Source organism: Monodon monoceros, unplaced genomic scaffold (genome assembly GCF_005190385.1).
Source record: "Monodon monoceros isolate NGI ecotype Baffin Bay Population unplaced genomic scaffold, NGI_Narwhal_1 Super_Scaffold_12, whole genome shotgun sequence".
Taxonomy (NCBI): Eukaryota; Metazoa; Chordata; class Mammalia; order Artiodactyla; family Monodontidae; genus Monodon; species Monodon monoceros.
Genome location: NW_021703768.1, coordinates 67,256,249 through 67,277,357, shown reverse-complemented (window position 1 = coordinate 67,277,357; position 21,109 = coordinate 67,256,249). Strand labels below are relative to the sequence as shown.

General features: G+C 36.8%; 1 protein-coding gene across 2 annotated transcripts in view; it reads left to right on the top strand.

Moving 5' to 3' along the window:
* The window catches only part of EDIL3 (EGF like repeats and discoidin domains 3), a 420,308-nt gene that overhangs the window by 251,033 nt on the left and 148,166 nt on the right, over positions 1-21,109 (top strand). For both annotated transcript variants that reach the window (XM_029218099.1, XM_029218098.1), the window contains one exon: positions 18,973-19,154. In XM_029218099.1, the coding sequence (XP_029073932.1) occupies positions 18,973-19,154 (182 nt within the window). The remainder of the gene's footprint in view (positions 1-18,972; positions 19,155-21,109) is intronic.

Sequence of the window (21,109 nt, the reverse complement as noted above, 5' to 3'; positions counted from 1 at the left end):
ATAGGAGAGATCCTTATTTTTTACCACAATGAAGAAAAGTGACTGCCAATCACAGACCTATTTTAAAAAGAGATTATTTAATTGGTTATTTTTATTTCCAGTGAGTCTGGCACTATACTGTGGGGAATCATTTCGTGTTCATTCATTATAAGAAGCTATCGTTTATATTTCCCCCAGGCAGAGATTTATCTGACAATTTGAATGCTTTGGGGACAGAATTATCTGATGATGAATATAATATTAAGGCAACGCCAAGTGACATGACATTTTGAATCATTTTCAGTAAATGTTCATGACTAATAATTGTGCTTATGTATGTATTTTTATTAAAGAATATTTTGTATGGGAAATGGGAGCAGATGTTCTACTCTTCTTTTATTTCCTGAATAAGAAGTAAATGCATGTAAAACCTGGCTGAACTGGCAGTATATTTTTCAATCTTGGATTCTTCAGGTAGTCACAGTGGAAGTCAATCTCTCCCACCATAACTTTTAACTCTAACTTTTGCTTTATAACAATAAAATAACAACCATAACAATTACAGTGGAAGAGCTACCATTCACTAAGGGCATATTGATTGCCATATGGTTTACTATGTGCTTACCATATATTGTTTCTAACCTATGACACAAACCTAAGGTGCGTGTTATTTTCCCGGTAATAAAGATGATTAACTCACAGTTTCCATACTTTGCTATATATTGGTATCACCCAGGTTTTTAAAAATACAGACACCTGGAACTGCATTTTTGTTCATGCCCTTAACCAAACTTGCAATGAAAACAGTCTTGATGAGCTGATATAACAGAAAATTCTCTAAGACTCGATAAGTCACTTTACATACATCACAAGTCACCAGTATATTACACTTAGTTGATACATCACAAGTCACCAGTATATTACACTTAGTTGTTACCTTATTTCCCAGATAAATTACTTACATTTGTAAACTGTATGATCCTATGAAATTGTGGACCTTTAATTCTATTAATATAAAATGGGTGTTTCTATTGTCTTTTTATCTTTGCAGATTTGGTTTAGCTGAGCAGATAACTTTTGAAAGTACTGAGGTGCCAAGAATATATTGTCGTAAACCCCAACCTGAGCAATTTATAGTTCACACAGTCATTTCTTTTTTCTATAGCTAAAGAGGTTTTGGGTAATTGAAAAAAATGTTCAACAAATGTATTAGTAATGTAGGTAAAATTTATATCCCTGGTTCTATTTATTTTTGTGTAATTTATCATTCCTGTATATTAATAATAGTATTCATATCTTGCTGTATCCTAATGACATTAAGGTACAAAATAACTGCTTTTAGTAATTTTTTGAAGCATGAGACTAAAGTGAAGGGTTCCTAAGAAAAGTAAATCACTATTTTCCTCATTTGCACAGGAATTTTTAGAAATCATGATAATTCTTCCATCTCCATTTTGGGTTAATGACTGGGCTTTATTTTATGTTTGTGATTTATTGGCCTTTATCAGATTCCTGGTGAGCTGTCCAACATGAATTAGATGAAAGCTTCTGGAGAAACTAGTATTTTACATAACTCCAAAGTATGAGACACATGAAGTTCTCTTTTAATTAAAAGCTTAAGAAAAGCATAAATTTCTAGTTTTGACTTTTTTTTTCAAAATGTAAAACTTCCTAAAGGGCAGTCATAGGATTATTTGTAGTTTAAAACTTTATATTTGTCATGTAATATTTTTTAACATCTTTATTGGAGTATAATTGCTTTACAACAGTGTGTTAGTTTCTGCTGTATAACAAAGTGAATCAGCTATACATATACATATATCCCCATATCTCCTCCCTCTTGCGTCTCCCTCCCACCCACCCTATCCCACCACTACAAGGTGGGCAGAAAGCACCGAGCTGATCTCCCTGTGCCATGTGGCTGCTTCCCACTAGCTATCTATTTTATATTTGGTGGTGTATATATGTCCATACCACTGTGTCACTTTGTCCCAGCTTATCCTTCCCCATCCCCGTGTCCTCACTCCATTCTCTACATCTGCATCTTTATTCCTGTCCTGCTCCTAGGTTCTTCACAACCTTTTTTTTTTTTTTTTAGATTCCATATATATGTGTTAGCATACAGTATTTCTTTTTCTCTTTCTGACTTACCTTCACTGTGTATGACAGTCTGTAGGTCCATCCACCTCACTACAAATAACTCAATTTCGTTTCTTTTTATGGCTGAGTGATATTCCATTGTATATATGTGCCACATCTTCTTTATCCATTCATCTGTCGATGGACACTTAGGTTGCTTCCATATCCTGGGTATTGTAAATAGAGCTGCAGTGAGCATTGTGGTACATGACTCTTCTTGAATTATGGTTTTCTCAGGGTATATGCCCAGTAGTGGGATTGCTGGGTCATATGGTAGTTCTCTTTTTAGTTTTTTAAGAAACCTCTGTACTGTTCTCCATAGTGGCTGTATCCATTTACATTCCCAACAACAGTGCAAGAGGGTTCCCTTTTCTCCACACCCTCTCCAGTATTTATTGTTTCTAGATTTTTTGATCATAACCATTCTGACTGCTGTGAGGTGATATCTCATTGTAGTTTTGATTTGCATTTCTGTAATGATTAGTGATGTTGAGCATCCTTTCATGTGTTTGTTGGCAATCTGTATATCTTCTTTGGAGAAATGTCTATGTAGATCTTCTGCCCATTTTGGATTGGGTTTTTTTTTTTTTTAGATATTGAGCTGCATGAGCTGCTTGTATATTTTGGAGATTAATCCTTTGTCAGTTGCTTTGTTTGCAAATATTTTCTCCCATTCTAAGGGTAGTCTTTTGGTCTTGTTTATGGTTTCCTTTGCTGTGCAAAAGGTTTTAAGTTTCATTATGTCCCATTTGTTTATTTCTGTTTTTATTTCCATTTCTTTAGGACGTGGGTCAAAAAGGATCTTGCTGTGATTTATGTCAAAGGGTGTTCTTCTTATGTTTTCCTCTAAGATTTTTATAGTGTCTGGCCTTACATTTAGGTCTTTAATCCATTTTGAGTTTATTTTTGTGTATGGTGTTAGGGAGTGTTCTAATTTCATTCTTTTACATGTAGCTGTCAGGTTTCCCAGCACCACTTATTGAAGAGGCTGTCTTTTCTCCATTGTATACTCTTGTCCCCTTTATCAAAGATAAGGTGACCATATGTGTATGGGTTTATCTCTGGGCTTTCTATCCTGTTCCATTGATCCATACTTCTGTTTTTGTGCCAGTACCATCCTGTCTTGATTACTGTAGATTTGTAGTATGGTCTGAAGTCAGGGAGCCTGTTTCCTCCAGCTCCATTTTTCATTCTCCAGATTGCTTTGGCTATATGGGGTCTTTTGTGTTTCCACACAAATGGTGAAATTTTTTGTTCTACTTCTGTGAAAAATGTCATTGGTAGTTTGATAGGTATTGCATTGAATCTGTAGATTGTTTTGGGTAGTATTGTCATTTTCACAATGCTGATTCTTCCAATCCAAGAACATGGTATATCTCTCCATCTGTTTGAATCATTTTTAATTTCTTTCATCAGTGTCTTATAGTTTTCTGCATATATGTCTTTTGTCTCCTTAGGTAGGTTTATTCCTAGGTATTTTATTCTTTTTGTTGCAATGATAAATGGGAGTGTTTCCTTAATTTTTCTTTCAGATTTTTAATCATTAGTGTATAGGAATGCAAGAGATTTCTGTGCATTAATTTTGTATCCTGCTACTTTACCAAATTCATTGATTAGCTCTAGTAGTTTTCTGGTAGCGTCTTTAGGTTCTCTGTGTATACTATCATATCATGTGCAAACAGTGACAGTTTTATTTATTCTTTCTCAATTTGGATTACTTTTATTTCTTTTTCTACTCTTGATTGCTGTGACTAAAACTTCCACAACTATGTTGAATAATAGTGGTGAGAGTGGGCAACTTTGTCTTGTTCCTGATCTTAGTGGAAACGGTTTCAGTTTTTCACCATTGAGAATGATGTTGGCTATTGGATTGTCATATATGGCCTTTATTATGTCGAGGTAAGTTCCCTCTATGCCTACTTTCTGCAGGGTTTTTATCATAAATGGGTGTTGAATTTTGTCTAAAACTTTTTCTGCATCTATTGAGATGGTCATATGGTTTTTATCCTTCAATTTGTTAATATGGTGTATCACACTGATTGATTTGGGTATACTGAAGAATCCTTGCATTCCTCGGATAAGCCCCACTTGATCATGGTGTATTACCCTTTTAATGTGCTGCTGGATTCTGTTTGCTAGTATTTTGTTGAGGATTTTTGCATCTATGCTCATCAGTGATATTGGCCTATAGTTTTCTTTTTATATGACATCTCTGTCTGGTATTGCTATCAGGGTGATGGTGGCCTCTTAGAATGAGTTTGGAAGTGTTCCTCCCTGTGCTATATTTTGGAAGAGTTTGAGAAGGATAGTGTTAACTCTTCTCGAAATGTTTGATAGAATTCGCCTGTGAAGTCATCTGGTCCTGGGCTTTTGTTTGTTGGAATATTTTTAATCACAGTTTCAATTTCAGTGCTTGTGATTTGTTTGTTTATATTTTCTATTTCTTCCTGGTTCAGTCTCAGAAGGTTGTGATTTGCTTAGAATTTATCCATTTCTTCCAGGTTGTCCATTTTATTGGCATGGACGTTACTACAGCTTGTAGTAATCTCTCATGATCCTTTGTATTTCTGCACTGTCAGTTGTTACTTCTCCTTTTTCATTTCTGATTCTATTGATTTGAGTCTTCTCCCTTTTTTCCTTGATGAGTCTGGCTAGTGGTGTATGAATTCTCTTTATCTTGTCAAATAACCAGCTTTTAGTTTTATTGATCTTTGCTATTGTTTCCTGCATTTCTTTTTCCCTTATTTCTGATCTGATCTTTATGATTTATTTCCTTCTGCTAACTTTGGGTTTTCTTGTTCTTCTTTCTCTAATTGCTTTAGGTATAAGGTTAGGTTGTTTATTTGAGATGTTTCTTGAGGTAGGATTGTATTGCTATAAACTTCCCTCTTAGAACTGCTTTTGCTGCATCCCATAGGTTTTGGAATGTCGTGTCTCCATTGTCATTTGTTTCTAGGTATTTTTTTATTTCCTCTTTGATTTCTTCAGTGATCTCTTGGTTATGTAGTAGTGTATTGTTTGGCCTCCATGTGTTTGTATTTTTTACAGATTTTTTCCTGTAATTGATATCTAGTCTCATAGCGTTCTGGTCGGAAAGATACTTGATATGATTTCAGTTTTCTTAAATTTATCAGTGCTTGATTTGTGGCCCAAGATATGGTCTATCCTGGAGAATATTCCATGAGCACTTGAGAATAAAGTGTATTCTGTTGTTTTTGGATGGAATGTCCTATAAATATCAAGTAAGTCCATCTTGTTTAATGTATCATTTAAAGCTTGTGTTTCCTTATTAATTTTCATTTTGGATGATCTGTCCATTGGTGAAAGTGGGGTGTTCAAGTCCCCAACTCTGATTGTCTTACTGTCAATTTCCCCTTTTATGGCTGTTAGCATTTGCCTTATGTATTGAGGTGCTCCTTTGTTGGGTGCATAAATGTTTACAATTGTTATATCTTCTTCTTGGATTGATCCCTTGATCATTATGTAGTGCCCTTCTTTGTCTCTTACAATAGTCTTTGTTTTAAAGTCTATTTTGTCTGATATGAGAATTGTTACTCCAGCTTTCTTTTGATTTCCATTTGCATAGAATATCTTTTTCTATCCCCTCACTTTCAGTCTGTATGTGTCCCTAGGTCTGAAGTGGCTCTCTTGTAGACAGCATATATACGGGTCTTGTTTTTGTATCCATTCAGCCAGTCTATGTGTTTTGGCTGGAGCATTTAATCCTTTTACATTTAAGTTAGTTATAGATATGTATGTTCCTATCACCAATTTCTTAATTGTCTTGGGTTTGTTATTGTAGGTCTTTTCCTTCCCTTGTGTTTCCTGCCTAGAGAAGTTCCTTTAGCATTTGTTGTAAAGCTGGTTTGGGGGTGCTGAATTGTCTTAACTTTTGCTTGTCTGTAAAGGTTTTAATTTCTCTGTCAAATCTGAATGAGATCCTTGCTGGGTAGAGTAATCTTGGTTGTAGCTTTTTCCTTTCATCCCTTTAAATATGTCTTGCCATTCCCTTCTGGCTTGCAGAGTTTCTGCTGAAAGATCAACTGTTAACCTTATGGGGATTCCCTTGAATGTTATTTGTTTCTTTTCCCTTGCTGCTTTTAATGTTTTTTCTTTTTATTTAATTTTTGATAGTTTGATTAATATGTCTTGGCATGTTTCTCCTTGGGTTCATCCTGTATGGGACTCTCTGTGCTTCCTGGACTTGATTGACTATTTCCTTTCCCATACTAGGGGAGTTTTCAACTCTAATCTTTTCAAATATTTTCTCAGCCCCTTTTTTCTGTTCTTCTTCTGGGACCCCTATAATTGAAATGTTGGTGTGTTTAATGGTGTCCCAGAAGTCTCTGAGACTGTCCTCAATTCTTTTTATTCTTTTTTGTTTATTCTGCTCTGCAGCAGTTATTTCCACTATTTTTTCTTCCAGGTCACTTATCCGTTATTCTGCCTCAGTTATTCTGCTATTGATTCCTTGTAGAAAAATTTTAGTTTCATTTATTTTGTTGTTCATCATTGTTTGTTTAGTTCTTTAGCACTTTAGTTCTTCTGGGTCCTTGTTAAACGCTTCTTGTATTTTCTCCATTCTAGTTCCAAGATTTTGGATCATCTTTACTATCATTACTCTGGATTCTTTTTCAGGTAGACAGCCTATTTCCTCTTCATTTGTTTGGTCTGGTGGGTTTTTACCTTGCTCCTTCATCTGCTGTGTGTTTCTCTGTCTTCTCATTTTGCTTAACTTACTGTGTTTGGGGACTCCTTTTCACAGGCTGCAGGTTTGTAGTTCCTGTTGTTTTTGGTGTCTCCCCCAGTGGGTAGGGTTGGTTCAATGGGTTGTGTAGGCTTTCTGGTGGAGGGGATTGGTGTCTGTATTCTGGTGGATGAAACTGGATCTTGTCCTTCTGGTGGACAGGACCACATCTGGTGGTTTGTTTTGGGGTGTCTGTGAACTTATGATTTTAAGCAGCCTGTCTGCTAATGGGTGGTGTTGTGTTCCTGTCTTGCTAGTTGTTTGCCATGGGGTGTCCAACACTGTAGCTTGCTGGTTGTTGAGTGGAGCTGGGTCTTAGCTTTGAGAAGGACATCTCTGGGAGAGTTTTTGCCTTTTGATATTACATTGGGCTGGGAGGTCTCTGGTGAACGAGTGTCCTGAACTCGGCTCTCACATCTCAGAGGCTCAAGCCTGACACCCAGCTGGAGCAACAAGACCCTGTCAGCCACTTGGCTCAGAAGGAAAAAAGAAAGGAAGGAAGGAAGGCAGGAAGGGAAAGAAAAAAATATTATTAAAATTAAAAATATAAAAACATAATAAAAAAGGAAAGAAAGAAAGAAGAAAGCAACCAAACCAAGGAACAAATCCACCAATGATAACAACTAAAAAAAAAAAAAGCAACAAAAAAACGGACAGACACAACTCTAGGACAAATGGTAAAAGCAAAGCTGTACAGACAAAATCACACAAAGAAGCGTACCCATACACACTGACAAAAGGAGAAGGAAAAAAATATATATATTAAGAAAAAAAAAGGAAGAGAGCAACCAAATCAATAAACAAATCTACCAATGATAATAATCTCTAAATACTAAGCTAAAATAAACATAAAACCAGAAACAAATTAGATGCAGAAAGCAAACCCCAAGTCTCCAGTTGCTCCCAAAGTCCACCACCTCAGTTTTGGGATGATTCGTTGTCTGTTCAGTTATGCCACAGATACAGTGTACATCAAGTTGATTGTGGAGATTTAATCTGCTGCTCCTGAGGCTTCTGGTAGAAATTTCCCTTTCTCTTCTTTGTTCGCACATTTCCTGGGGTTCAGTTTTGGATTTGGCCCTGCCTCATCATGTAGGTTGCCTGATGGCATCTGTTCTTCACTCAGGACAGGATTCAAGTAGCAGGTGATTAGGGGGCTCTGGCTCACTCAGGCCAGAGGGAGGGTGGAGTACGGAATGCCAGGCGAGACTGCAGCGGCAGAGGCCAGCATGGTGTTGCAACAGCCTGGGCACCATGTGTTCTCCTGGGGAAGTTGTCCCTGGATCATGGGACCCTGGCAGTGGCGGGCTGCACAGGCTTCTGGGAGGGGAGGTGTGGACAGTGACCTGTGCTTGCACACAGGCTTCTTGGTGGTGGCAGCAGCAGCCTTAGCATCTCATGCCTGTCTCTGGTGTCCGCGCTGTTAGTCGTGGCTCGCACCCGTCTCTGGAGCTTGTTTAGGCAGTGCTCTGCATCTCCTCTCCTCGCGTACCCCAAAACAACGGTCTCTTGCCTCTTAAGCAGTTCCAGACTTTTTCCCAGACTCCCTCCTGGCTATCTGTGGCACACTAGCCCCCTTCAGGCTGTGTTCACACAGCCAACCCCAGTCCTCTCCCTGGTATCTGACCTCCGAAGCCCGAGCCTGCAGACAAGCCTCTCAGGCTGGTGAGTGCTGGTTGGTACCGATCCTCTGTGTAGGAATCTCTCTACTTTGCCCTCTGCATCCCTATTGCTGCGCTCTCCTCCATGGCTCCGAAGCTTCCCCCCCCCCCACCGCCACCCATCCCCCGTCCCCCCCAGTGAAGGGGATTCCTAGTGTGTGGAAACTTTTCCTCCTTCACAGTTCCCTCCCAGAGGTGCAGGTCCCATCCCTATTCTTTTGTCTCTGTTTTTCCTTTTTTCTTTTGCCCTACCCAGCTACGTGGGGGGTTTCTTGCCTTTTGGGAAGTCTGAGGCCAGTATTCAGTAGGTGTTCTGTAGGAGTTGTTCCACATGAAGATATATTTTTGTTGTATTTGTGGGGAAGAAGGTGATCTCCACACCTTACTCCTCCACCATCTTGAAGGTCCCTCCTTGTCATCTATTCTTAACATAAGTTTATAAGAAGCATACCTATTTATTTAATCATTAGGTCAGACTACATAATAATAATATATTCTGTTTGAACATACCAGAAAGTAGCAATGTATCTCATTATGAATATTTTGTTGAACATAGCTAATATTCTATCTTCTTTTCAGCAGTTGAAGATTTAAATCCAGATTTAAGGTTTTTAATACCTTACTTCTCTGAAATATATGTGTGCATTATTAGGTAGCTCTCATACACACTTTAGTTGTTTTTCTACAAATATTGTCCAACAAAAATGAACATTTAACCTGAACATAACAAAATATCAGGGTCTACCATTATTATATAAAATTACTTTGAAAAGAAACAAAAGTTAAATTTCTTATTTTAATAGGCTTACCTATATTCATTACATTATAAAATAGATCTCATGTGAATCTCAGATAAGAGTTAATATATGAAAAGCTGGCTTAGCTTCTACAGATTTGTAATAAAATTGTTACTCTATTAAACTATCCTAGAATGCTGTTTCTATAAAATTCATAAAGCATCCTTTGTTTTTGTAGCTTTACATTTGTTTTGTTTAAAATTCTACATTGGGTTTTCCCTTTCAGAACTACCAAAATCACTGCAAATACTATATGCAAAGCATTTGTGATACTTTCTTCTCTAGGAATGTTCGATTAGTAAATGCATTATCATCAAGAATTCATCTTCTGTCTCAGTTCTCTACTGGAAATGCTGAAAAATGATTTACTTTTTTATTTAGTTTGGAAGGAGGAAAAATAATGGAGCTGAGGTTGTGACGTTGAGAGCAGACTTAAAAAAATTACTTGCGAGAACTTTTAGTTCCCTTTTCCAGCACTAACAGTTCTCTGACTCTATGATTATTGTGTATTTATTTTCTCTATGACAAACGCTTCTTTATATTTTTAAAAGTGAATATACATGTAGACATCTCTAGAATTCAAATAATCAAATCATCTACTGTGTACTTCCAGGCTCCATTTTGCCCTCAGTCCTTTGTTCCACCAACTTTCCAAAGTATGCTAGCATTAGAGAGGGCTCATTATGCTGTACCTGCCATCTGCAATGGCTTCCTGTTTATCCTCTTCTTGCTTAGTTTCTTTTGACCTCTGGAACACTGAGACTTCATACTTGACCTGAGATAACATCCAGCCTGAAGAAAAGCAAAGCTGCATTGTACAGGAAAAAAATGACCAGATAGCTGATAACTGGATATGGGACAGTGATTCGTCTCTCAAATAAAAGTCTGTTTGACGTGCCAATCATATTGCTATAATAAAACATCAGAGGCAACACCTTGCAGTACATATATGCATTTACCAAAGACACTTAAAAGATGTAAATAACTTATAAGTGTGGAGAAGTGTCTTCTGCATAGCAGTGTTTGGATATTTACATTTGGTTATTCGACTCATGTTTCTTGGAGCAACTGCATCCCACCTTTAGCATTTACCTCGGCATTATACCCCTTTTTAGCTCTTTCCTGTGCAGATGTATGTTTTGTCGGAAGGCAAGAATAGGTATACATCTGCAGGTTTTTGAATTGCAGGCTTTTGACTCTACAGACAAATGTTTCATCAAACCATGTTGTTATCTTCATAGTTGGTAGAAGATGAATTGTGTAGTGTAAGTGGAAGCCTGAGTACAAGTTACTGAAATCTTGCCTGGCAGCAAAAGTACATTCAGTGCTTGAAAAGCCTGTATGCTTTTCTCTTTTGAAAGAATATATCTTAAACAAACTAAAATGTGCTCTTTGATAGTCCTATGGCAATGCTGTTAGCTGTGACAGGATGATAATATTAGATTTGATTGACCTTTGTGAATTATCTCAATACAAATTTTGGCCTTTGAATACTAGAGTCCATTGGCCCTGCTATTTAAGTAACACTATCATTCTGCATCAATATGCTCAAAAATTAGATTGGGGAAATATTAGTGGACAGTTTCCTATTCAAATTTAGCTTATTCATGAGTTTAATTTTCTCTGGAATTTAAAACAATTAATTTAAACTGATAGTACATCATAATTGACTTGAGATAATACAGTGTGAAGAAAAGCATAACCACATTTTACAGGAAAATAGCTAGATGGCTGAGAATTGAATTTGTAACTTTATAAAGGCTGGTTTTCATTCCAGATACTTCCCCTACCTCCAAGCACTACTTCTTATGTATTTCAAGTGTTCCAGCATACCAAGAAAGAATTTCTGATTTTAACACCCACCCAGTATATAGAATCCTTAGAGTGATAATATCTACATTCAGAAGATAATTCAGTTTCAAGAAAGGAAGAGAAGTAATTCCAAAACAACAATGATTTGTTTTAATTTATGTTAACCCACAATATTGAGAACTGCCAATTGTAAGTCACTGTGCTAAGTGCTTTGGAAACATAAATAATGCAAAAGGCATGGTTTCTACCTTTAAGAAGTTTATTATCTGAGAGAAAAAATATGCACAAATAGTTGTTCCTCATCATTTATCTCGGGCACCTCTGAGCTTCTTGATATTGAAAATAATACAGTTCTTAATAGAATGGGGAAAATTCTTTAGTGGCCACGTATCACAGAATCAATCTTCAAGATTGTGAAGAAAATTAGCATTTATCAAGTGTAAGCATCCCATCTGATGCAAAGAAACAGAGTTTTCTCCAAGTTACACCTTCATTTTATGTAAATTACAAATACGCTTAACTAATTTTTGGAAATCATTTTGATGATTTTTCAGCTACTGTTTTCCCTAAGCAACGTTACTGTGGCCATATGTGAAAACTATGTCTTGACACAAAGCAGCATTCTCTAAGTGTGGAGAGAAACAAACATCACCAAATGGGATTTTCACTCTCAATCCTTTTAAGGTGATCACTTCCAGTGCAATGGGGAGCAGCTGGCTGACCCCCAGGGTGCTCTTCAGGGATTTGTGAGTGAAGGGAAGGCTGTGCTGTGCATGTCCACTTTCGCATTCTCACACCATGTGCGGGGAGTTCCTTCCCACCTCCCTGGTCTCTTACCACCAAACCAGTGCACCCAAACCCTATTCCTGAGATCAGCCTTTCTTATACTTTCTATCGTCGTTTTATCCCTTGTCCTCTTTCCTCTGACACCAGCCTGCAACACCAGCAAAATGATAGCCTGAGAGAAATCAGCAAGTGTGTGTGTGTGTGTGTGTGTGTGTGTGTGTGTGTGTGGTGGGGCAGTGGGGGAGCTTAAGTGACAAGACTCACAAGCAAAAAAATCTTCAGGGCTCCTGTTAACCTCTGAGGCGCAGTGTGAGGAATAGTGACCTTGATCTCTCCCTCACCAATTTAGAACCTAGTATCAAGACAACTCTAAAGTAGAGCAAATACTAGGAATAAGAGAAAGGCCATGGTCCAAGTGGCACAGAGGGAAGTTTCTGCTTGAATCAGCATTTGCTTCTGCAGTATTGGAGGTCATCAGTAATTCCTTCGCCAGCGCTCGTGTTCAGCACAATTATCGTGCTATGCTAAGCACAGCAGAGGTCTCACTCCTGTAAGATGAGATGCTCAGAGAAAGAGAAGACTGAAGATGTTTAAAGATTTGTTTCTTACAGGGCTTTAATTTGAAATCCTTTCATTCTGAAGATGTCTGGATACTGAGATAGAGCGAATGAAAGCAGTACATTCCTGTTACAGATTCAGTCAAGCATCTCCCTTATTTGAAAGGCTTAATCAGCACACTCAGGAAAAGATGTGAGACATCTTGAGGCACTGCTTCCTTGTCAGCTGAAAGATCAATAAAGTGCAGACTCCATTCTTTGCCACGCTCCAGAAAATGAATTTGCACAGTGAGAAGGACTTCACTTTGAAGCTATTTTATTTGCGCGTGAACTTGGCAAAGGCAGAGAAGCCGCTCTGGGGAGAGCATGTGAGGCTTGGCCCCAGCTGGCCCAGTTGCTCTTACTCAGCCTTCCAGGTGACATCACTCACTTGCTCAGTTCATCTGAACAGCAGGGCCTCAGGTCAAAGGCATTTCCAGGCCACTCAGACAATTCAGGCAAAGCAGTTATTTAACTGATTATGGAAATGACACCTAAAAGCCTTTGGTAATCGTTGTTGATTGGACTCATTAATTTAGGATTATTGTTGAATCTGACAAAAGCAAGCACAATACCAGAGATACATAAACACAGCTCTTATGGTCAGGAAATGTAGACCACCATGTCCTACTGCCATATTTGACAGTGATCAAATTGCCACGGGTCCCACTCTAGAGGTAATGGTGGACAATTTCAGAAATACCTGGTTACTTTGTGGCAACTAGTTGAAAGAGAAGTAACCCATTTGACTGCCAGTCTGTGTTTTTTTTTTTTTCCTTATGGAAGAAATGCGTTCCCTCTTTACGCAGCATGTAAACAACTTCTAAAGGCTTCAGTATCTGTGTACTCTTGAGAGACTAAGTGAAATAATTTTTTTAATTTAAAAATAAATTACACAAATAAAATGTTACAATATTAGCTGTAATTTTTACTGTTTATTTACCTTTTATATTTATTTTAAGATTAATTTTCTGCTAAGAATGAGGCTTGCTGCTGGATACTATGTGGGATATAATCCCTGTCTACAAAGGGGCTCCCTATTTTGTGGGACAGCAGATGTACACACATGGATAAGCCATGGGGCAAGGAAGTTCTGGGTGTGGCCTCAGCTTAGAGGCAGGTTTTCAATTTTCAATCCTGTCCCTGCAGCCTGGTTGATGTGAATGTAGCCCATAGGGTTCTGCATGGTAATAGCAGGTGGGACTAAAACAGGTCCCCTCAAATGCAATCCACCAGCAAGAATAATTTTTGATAAAATTTTAAGGAAGGAATTAGATTCAAAGGTGTTATTTGTGAGACATGGCCAATCCCTTAACTGGGAGCTGCTATCTGCTATTTACTACCTGTCACCCTCGAAGATACTCCATTTCTCTCTGCCATTCTACATCTAATTAACACTAGCTCTGCTCAATTTTAACTTCTAAGTATGCTTTGAACTCTTCTTTCCATTTCCCTTTCAGACCTGCATCATTTTTCACCTGGACCATGGTAGTAGCTTGCTATTTGGCCATAGTTTTGTCCCCTCTTCAGTCATTTATATTAAATGACAATATCACCATAGTTAGAATCCTTCAAAAGCTCCCCATCACTAATAGAATCAATTTTTCTCAGCAAAATAATCTAGGCTATCTCTGCTTCTTCATCCCATCATTGACTATCCTCTGACCAGCCCATCTTGGTCTAGTAATACTGATCTGCCTCTGCTTCCCTAATCATACCAGGCTGTTTCCTATCTCTCTGTCTGCCCTTCCTTTCTTCTTCACTATGTTAATCCCTACTCTATTCCAGGAAGTCTTTCCCTGAAGCCCAAGCTGGCTTATAATTCCCTCTCCTATTCTCCCAGGGAATCCTGTGCATCCAACCTCACATCCTCTGCTCTATTATATTAAAATGTTTCCTTCAGAAAACCAGTACAGTAAATCTAGTGCAGTAGCTGACTTCTGCTTCTCACTCAGAGATCAGATTTATGTCACCTCTCAGAAAGGCCATCTCTGATCATCTCATACTCCCACCTGGTTCACCCTTTTTTTTCTTTCACTTATCACTTCATGGTATTTCCTTGTTTATTTAAGTGTTTGTGTATAGTTTGTCTCTCCACTAGAATATGAACTCTGAGAGCTGAGACTTTTTCTGCCTTGTTCATCCCTGTATCTCCACTGCCTGGAAAAGTGCTTGGTATATAGTAGGCTTTTAATGAATATGCATTTTTCAAAACTGAATTTAATGAATGGAGAATGGATGGATGGATGGATATATTGATGAATAGATGGGCATGTAGTAAGAGGTCAATAAATTAGTCAAGACTGAATAAACCTATCCATATTAGATAAGCAGTATATAGGCCAATAATGGTAGTAGGTCAATTTTTTAACACCTGTAAAGGGACACAGACCACCATAATACCTCAATATTTACTTCTGTGACTCACTGCCACAGACTGTTGTCTACTATTTTAAGGTATCCCAATTTGTGAAAGCTCTGTCATATCCTGAGTACCACTAGTAATATTCTACACGTTTCCTTCATGTTAATTTTCCTATCTTCTATCCTAGTATGTTTATGCACACATCCGCATATAAAAACGCAGAAGAAAAAGAAATTCAGAATCAACTTCTAAAGAATTACTGAACTCTTCACTCTATCGGTTGACATTATTTTCTGTTTGTGCACAGAGCATTTGGCTTAAATTCTAGACTCATCTTTTATGAGTTTAACTTCCCTCCTCAAAGGTTTCCTCATTTATGAAATAGGTGTGATAATTTTTTTTCCTTGAAATATTATTTTGATTATGTGATGAAACATATGTGGATGCATTTTTCAAACTTCAGAATGCTTGTCTAATATTGTTTTTCAAATATTATTTCATATCCTTCCCTCACTTATGGATAGTGATAGCAGTGTATATCTCCATATTATCTTTCTTTTAAGCATCTTATTGTTTGCTGCTTAAGGTCACTTAATCTTAGGTGTATAATCATTTGCATTCTGAATTGCAACTCCTTCATTAGTTTTTATAATTGTTGCATTTAATAGGACATTGGGGAAGTGGATGGCACAGGCAAAAGGAAATTGGATTTTGAACCTTTTATTATGATGACATCCATTTGATTGTGGTCCAAATGATGAGTGAAGGAAAGCTAGTGTGTGACAACTTTCCAGTGTGAAATAAAGTGTAAGAGTTGGATTTACTTATTAGTTTGCTGTTTAGGGGGAAAAAAAAAAAGCCCCCAATACCAATATTCAGCACATATTTATTGAGCTCTTCTTGTGTACAAGCCAAGCCACTGTGAGCATCTAAGGATGCAGCAGTGTAAGATCTGGTGCCTGCTCCACAGGAGCTGAAAGGCCAGGATCACCTCATCTCTAAAGAGAGAAATGCAAGTGGCCTTGTAGAACCAAGCTCATTATTCACAATTTATAGTCACAAAGGCAAAGCACTGTTTACCTTTCCTAACCTCATAACTGGTGAATTAGGGGTCACCATAACCACAATTTTTAAAATGAGAAAAATTGAGGACCACTCAATTTTTAAGGAATTAAACTGATACCTCACAGACTCATGCTTTGGTCGAGAACCCCCCAGAGTCATGTTCCCTCTGCTGGACTTTAGTGATCAGCAACATAAAGTATAGTATGTAAGTGAATGTTACAAAACTTTATTTAAAAAAAAAAATTGTGGAATTGAGGACTGAGAAAAGAAGTATTCATCAGTTTGACATCACAACAATGAGACAGCTCATGTGAAAATATTTTGTAAGCTGTGAAGCCCTATATGAGTATAACATGTCAATATATTTTTTTAATTATATTTTATCTGAATGAATGACTGTTGAGGGCATGACAAAGATTGGGAGCCTTATGGCGGAGTAAAAAATTGCAAATATATTTTTTAAATTGCTCATTGGTGTTTGGCCTATATGATAATGCAACAGTTCACAGCCACTGTGTTTGTTGATATAGTAGCTAATAAGGGGAGGTTGGTAGGTTAAGAGTGCTGACAAAGTAGACATACTGAACAGTGTAGTTTGAGGTCTAATTTTTTTTAAAATGGTTAAAAATTCAGTGAAGATATCCAGTTCAGCATAAGGTCTTTAGAAGTAAACAACTAAATGGTACACAGTTCTTTCTAAGGCTAAGCAGTTTAATTAATCAAAGCTGGCTCTCTAACTCTGCCATGCCACTGACGGGCCTACAATAAATGGCCTCCCTGCCTGCTGCATTTTTCCATCTGAACATTGTACAAATCAAGGACAAGCACCCTTGAGACTCTTTTTAATGGCAGTTTTCTTAAAAAGCCAGGCTCCTGCAGTTGCTTAAAATCAAAGAGCATCATGAAAGTTTCTTAGTGCTTTTATGAAATCTGTAAAGATCTTGAAGTTTGAAATGCAAAGCAAAGCAAGAGGCCAAAGACTCAACATTTGAGTTTTCAACGTTAATTTTTTAGGAATGTGGAAATCAGATTATTATCGTTGGCTTCTAATACTGCTACTCTAAAAACGAATGGCTTCTTAATTTAATGACTTCAAAATGATATAGCACACCTTTATAAAGTGCTAAAGAGTTCTAAATACAATTCTTTAGAAAAGATCTTACTACTTAAATTTAACTTATCAAGTGAATGACTTGTCAGCTGTCAATCACAGAGATGCAATTTTTACTGTATTAATGTCATCTTTACTAATAACAACTGATTAAGATGATTACTTATCCACACATTTTTGTTTTTATAAAAAGTTTTTAAAGGTTTTAAATTCATTGGGGAAATGTTAGTAAGTAATGTGCTTAGAACTACTTATTATCTGAGCTTGGAATAGAAAAAAGAAACATGTTTACACTTAGTGAAAAAATGGTTACCAGTGAGAAACATCTTCGTAACTTTTTAAAATATTATACTCCAGTGGCAAAGTTCTTCCTTTCATATTTTCAATCTCAATCTGAGTGTAAACATTTAATTACTGACAATCATTAGATTTCAATAGTAATTAAAATCTAAAATATGCTTGGTAGCAATCACTGATCAAGTTGACTTATATACACTAACATTTAATAACAGCAGTATGCTCCTTTCATATTTTCAGGAATTCTAGTATGTTATAGTGTATTTTATAATAGAATTATCATATGTATTTTACAAATCTAATTTTGTAATAAGTTGAATGTAGTATATGAAATGTTAATGAAATTAAGAAAACTAGGTATTACTTTTTATTATATCATATTGTTCTGAATTTTCAAAACTGAATTCACAATAAATGTACTTTCTGGTGAAATTTTAGGAAATAATTAAGAAATTCGAATGCATACGATATATAGTACCTATATAATTTTTAGATTGATTTACCTTCATTTCTAATCTTAAAATCTAAACACTTTTGGTATCTGAGAACATATTATTTGAGCATATTATGCTTTAATCTTAGTATTTAAAATTTTTATTAGGGAATTTACCTTGAATTTCCAAGTTGCATATTTAAAGAACAATAAAAGAAAAAAGCTAAAATGTCTGTGTAAAATCCCAATTGGTAGAGTTGTGGATTTCAAAATTTTAATATCTTGATTTACTGAGTGGTATTTATACTGCTCTATATAATGTCTGAGTGCTTACTTGCTTACTCTATAAAAATAATTTGTCTACATATTTCCTGTTACTTATAACATATCACAAGTTATTATTATAATAATTTTAAATGTTGACAGATTTACACATTGCCCTTTTTGTAGAAGCATAACTGACAGTGGTTATAAAAATTTAACTTAAAAAATTTATAGAAGTGGGAAATGCTAAGTCAGTATGAAAATGATTTTGATACAAACCTCAGATGTAGGCTAGTCAAGAAATAATGGATCAACAGATATTTATTGAGGAATTATGATTTGTGGGGCATGCTAATGGGAATATAAAATATGAGAGAGACCTTTTAAGGACATTACACTTTTGTTAATGTGATCAGCAGAGGATAACAGTACATAACGCAGAATCACAGTGCAGAAGGGACATGTCTGTTCAGGTGCCACGTTCAAAGCAAAGGAAGAAGAGAGTGGCATGAGAGCAAGAATTATTTCCTGGGCTTCCCTGGTGACGCAGTGGTTGAGAGTCCGCCTGCCGATGCAGGGGACACAGGTTCGTGCCCCGGTCCGGGAATATCCCACATGCCGCGGAGCGGCTGGGCCCGTGAGCCATGGCCGCTGAGCCTGCGCGTCCTGGAGCCTGTGCTCCACAACAGGAGAGGCCACAGCAGTGAGAGGCCCGCGTACCGCAAAAAGAAAAAAAAAAAAAAAAGAATTATTTCCTTCATGTAGTGATCAGTAACAAATCTGTAAATTCCGAGGGGCTTGAATGGCATGATGGTCCACGTTGAAATCACTTTAAAAATATCTCCCATCAAATCTAACAGCCATATTTTGATATGGATTATTTCTAATACATTCAAACTTTTTTCCTCATTTGTTCCCAGAATGCTCGGGCCCATTGGGAATTGAAGGTGGAATCATTTCAAATCAGCAAATTACAGCTTCATCTACCCACCGAGCTCTTTTTGGACTCCAGAAATGGTATCCCTACTATGCACGTCTTAATAAGAAGGGGCTTATAAATGCCTGGACAGCTGCAGAAAATGACAGATGGCCATGGATTCAGGTAACAGATGGGATGAAACAAGGTTACTGGCAAGGAATGACCAGAGTCATTTCACAAAGAAGATAGTGAGGGTCCAAAGTGTGACTTTTCTTCATGGTCACAGAGGAAAGGATGATTTAGCTAGAGTCCAAATGGACTATAAACTCTGAAACTGTGGGAAACATGCACATTCCATTGGAAAGTGTGTTAAGAGGGTTAAAAATGTTAAAATTCTTGGATTATAAATATCACAATCTTAAGGTACATATCAAAGAGGGAGGTTTTTACATACGCCATGTGTTCCTTAGTACTGTGTTAACATTTAGTAGCAACTTTGGATACTTCAAGAGTATAAAAATTGTGTCTTTTCCTTCTCTGTCTTAAGTAGTTCCATATGTGCAAATATAGAATATGCAATGGATTATGATAACACCTCAAATGTCTTTAGAACCCTCTTTCAATAGCTGAGTGTGTTTCAATTCATACTCTATTATTTATTAGCATCAGTCAGCTATTTTTTTTTTAAACATGAGAAAACAATGCCATACCAAGAGACTAAGTGATTTCCCAAAGATGTGATGGAGGGTAGTAATGCCTGCATCTTATATTTTATCTACTTAAATACTTTTTGAGCCCTTAGCTGAAGTGAGACAGGAAACTACCTATTTGGAGACAGAAAAGGTAATCAAACTATGATTTCTGTGAAAGATTATACCTCTGTTGGTGGGGAGTATGTTAACAACATCTAACAAGTCATTGATGTGTGCTGAAGAGAGGGAAAATCCAGTATACACTGGGGTCAGAGGAGGAAGTAATTAATTATCATGAGAAAGCCTCACTGGAAGACAGCTTTTAAGATAGGCCTTGGAAGATGGCTTTCAGTAGAGACCAGATATCAAGGGAACAGCATGATCCAAGATGCTAGGTGAAAACCTGGGCAACGCCATGTAGAAAATCATGACCTGTGTTTAGGTTGCTAGAGGAATGCATTCAAATTTAGTGTGCGAGTTCAGCACACTGTAGGATTTATGAATACCAAAAGGTTTTGGCTTTATTCCATTGGAATAGGGAGTTATTAGAGAATTTTGATTTGTTTAGGTAGCTGATCTGTTTTATCTGTTGACTACATAGTTTGAGTCCGAGGTAATTTTTAAGATAGGAATCCATGACGTGATGTTATAGCAGAAGATAGAGACTGCTTTATAGGCAGTTAATAGAAAGGGAAATTGATTTACGGCCAAGTAGTATGATTTCTGTAGTACTTTCAAAACAGGGCCAAAACCTCCTTCAGATATATCTTTGCTCAGATTTCTTATGAATTTTTACATATCCTATATACATTTCTTTTATCTATATGGCTCCATGTGGTTGCCTGATATTCTTGTTTTGTTTTATGAATTTAATTTGCATGCATTTGCAGAAATTCCTTCTTAAGTTGCACGTGATTTTTCTAATCTACAGCCACATGCACAAAGAAAATTCCAGAGAGTGGAAATGGCACCTTTTTACAGTTTTGATCATAGACTAATGAAGTTCCAGTTAAGTTTTAAATAAACACAAAACAACAAAAAATGCTTGTATTCTATTTGCTAAAAATCATTCCAGAGACCATTCTTTAAGTTGACCTTATGAAATGTATTTAGAGGATTGAGGTCATGATAAAACTTTAGAAATTATGATTCATAGCAGAAATTGTAGAGCAATTGAGAGATGATGTCACAAGTTTGCATCAGGGTTTCTATCTGACAAATTGTTTGTGAGCGTCAGTGATTTCCTATTTCAATAAACCATAAATAACACACTTTGGCAGTTTTTTTCTCTGAGAAACACCTTATGATTGTTTTATATCCTGATTTTTCATTTATTTTGTCACGGTTTATTGCCTACTTAACACTATGCAGAAGTCTTTCAGAGTGTGAATGAATTTTAAGTCTTCTTTATCCCAGTGATTATAGGTAGAAATAACCTCAGTGAAA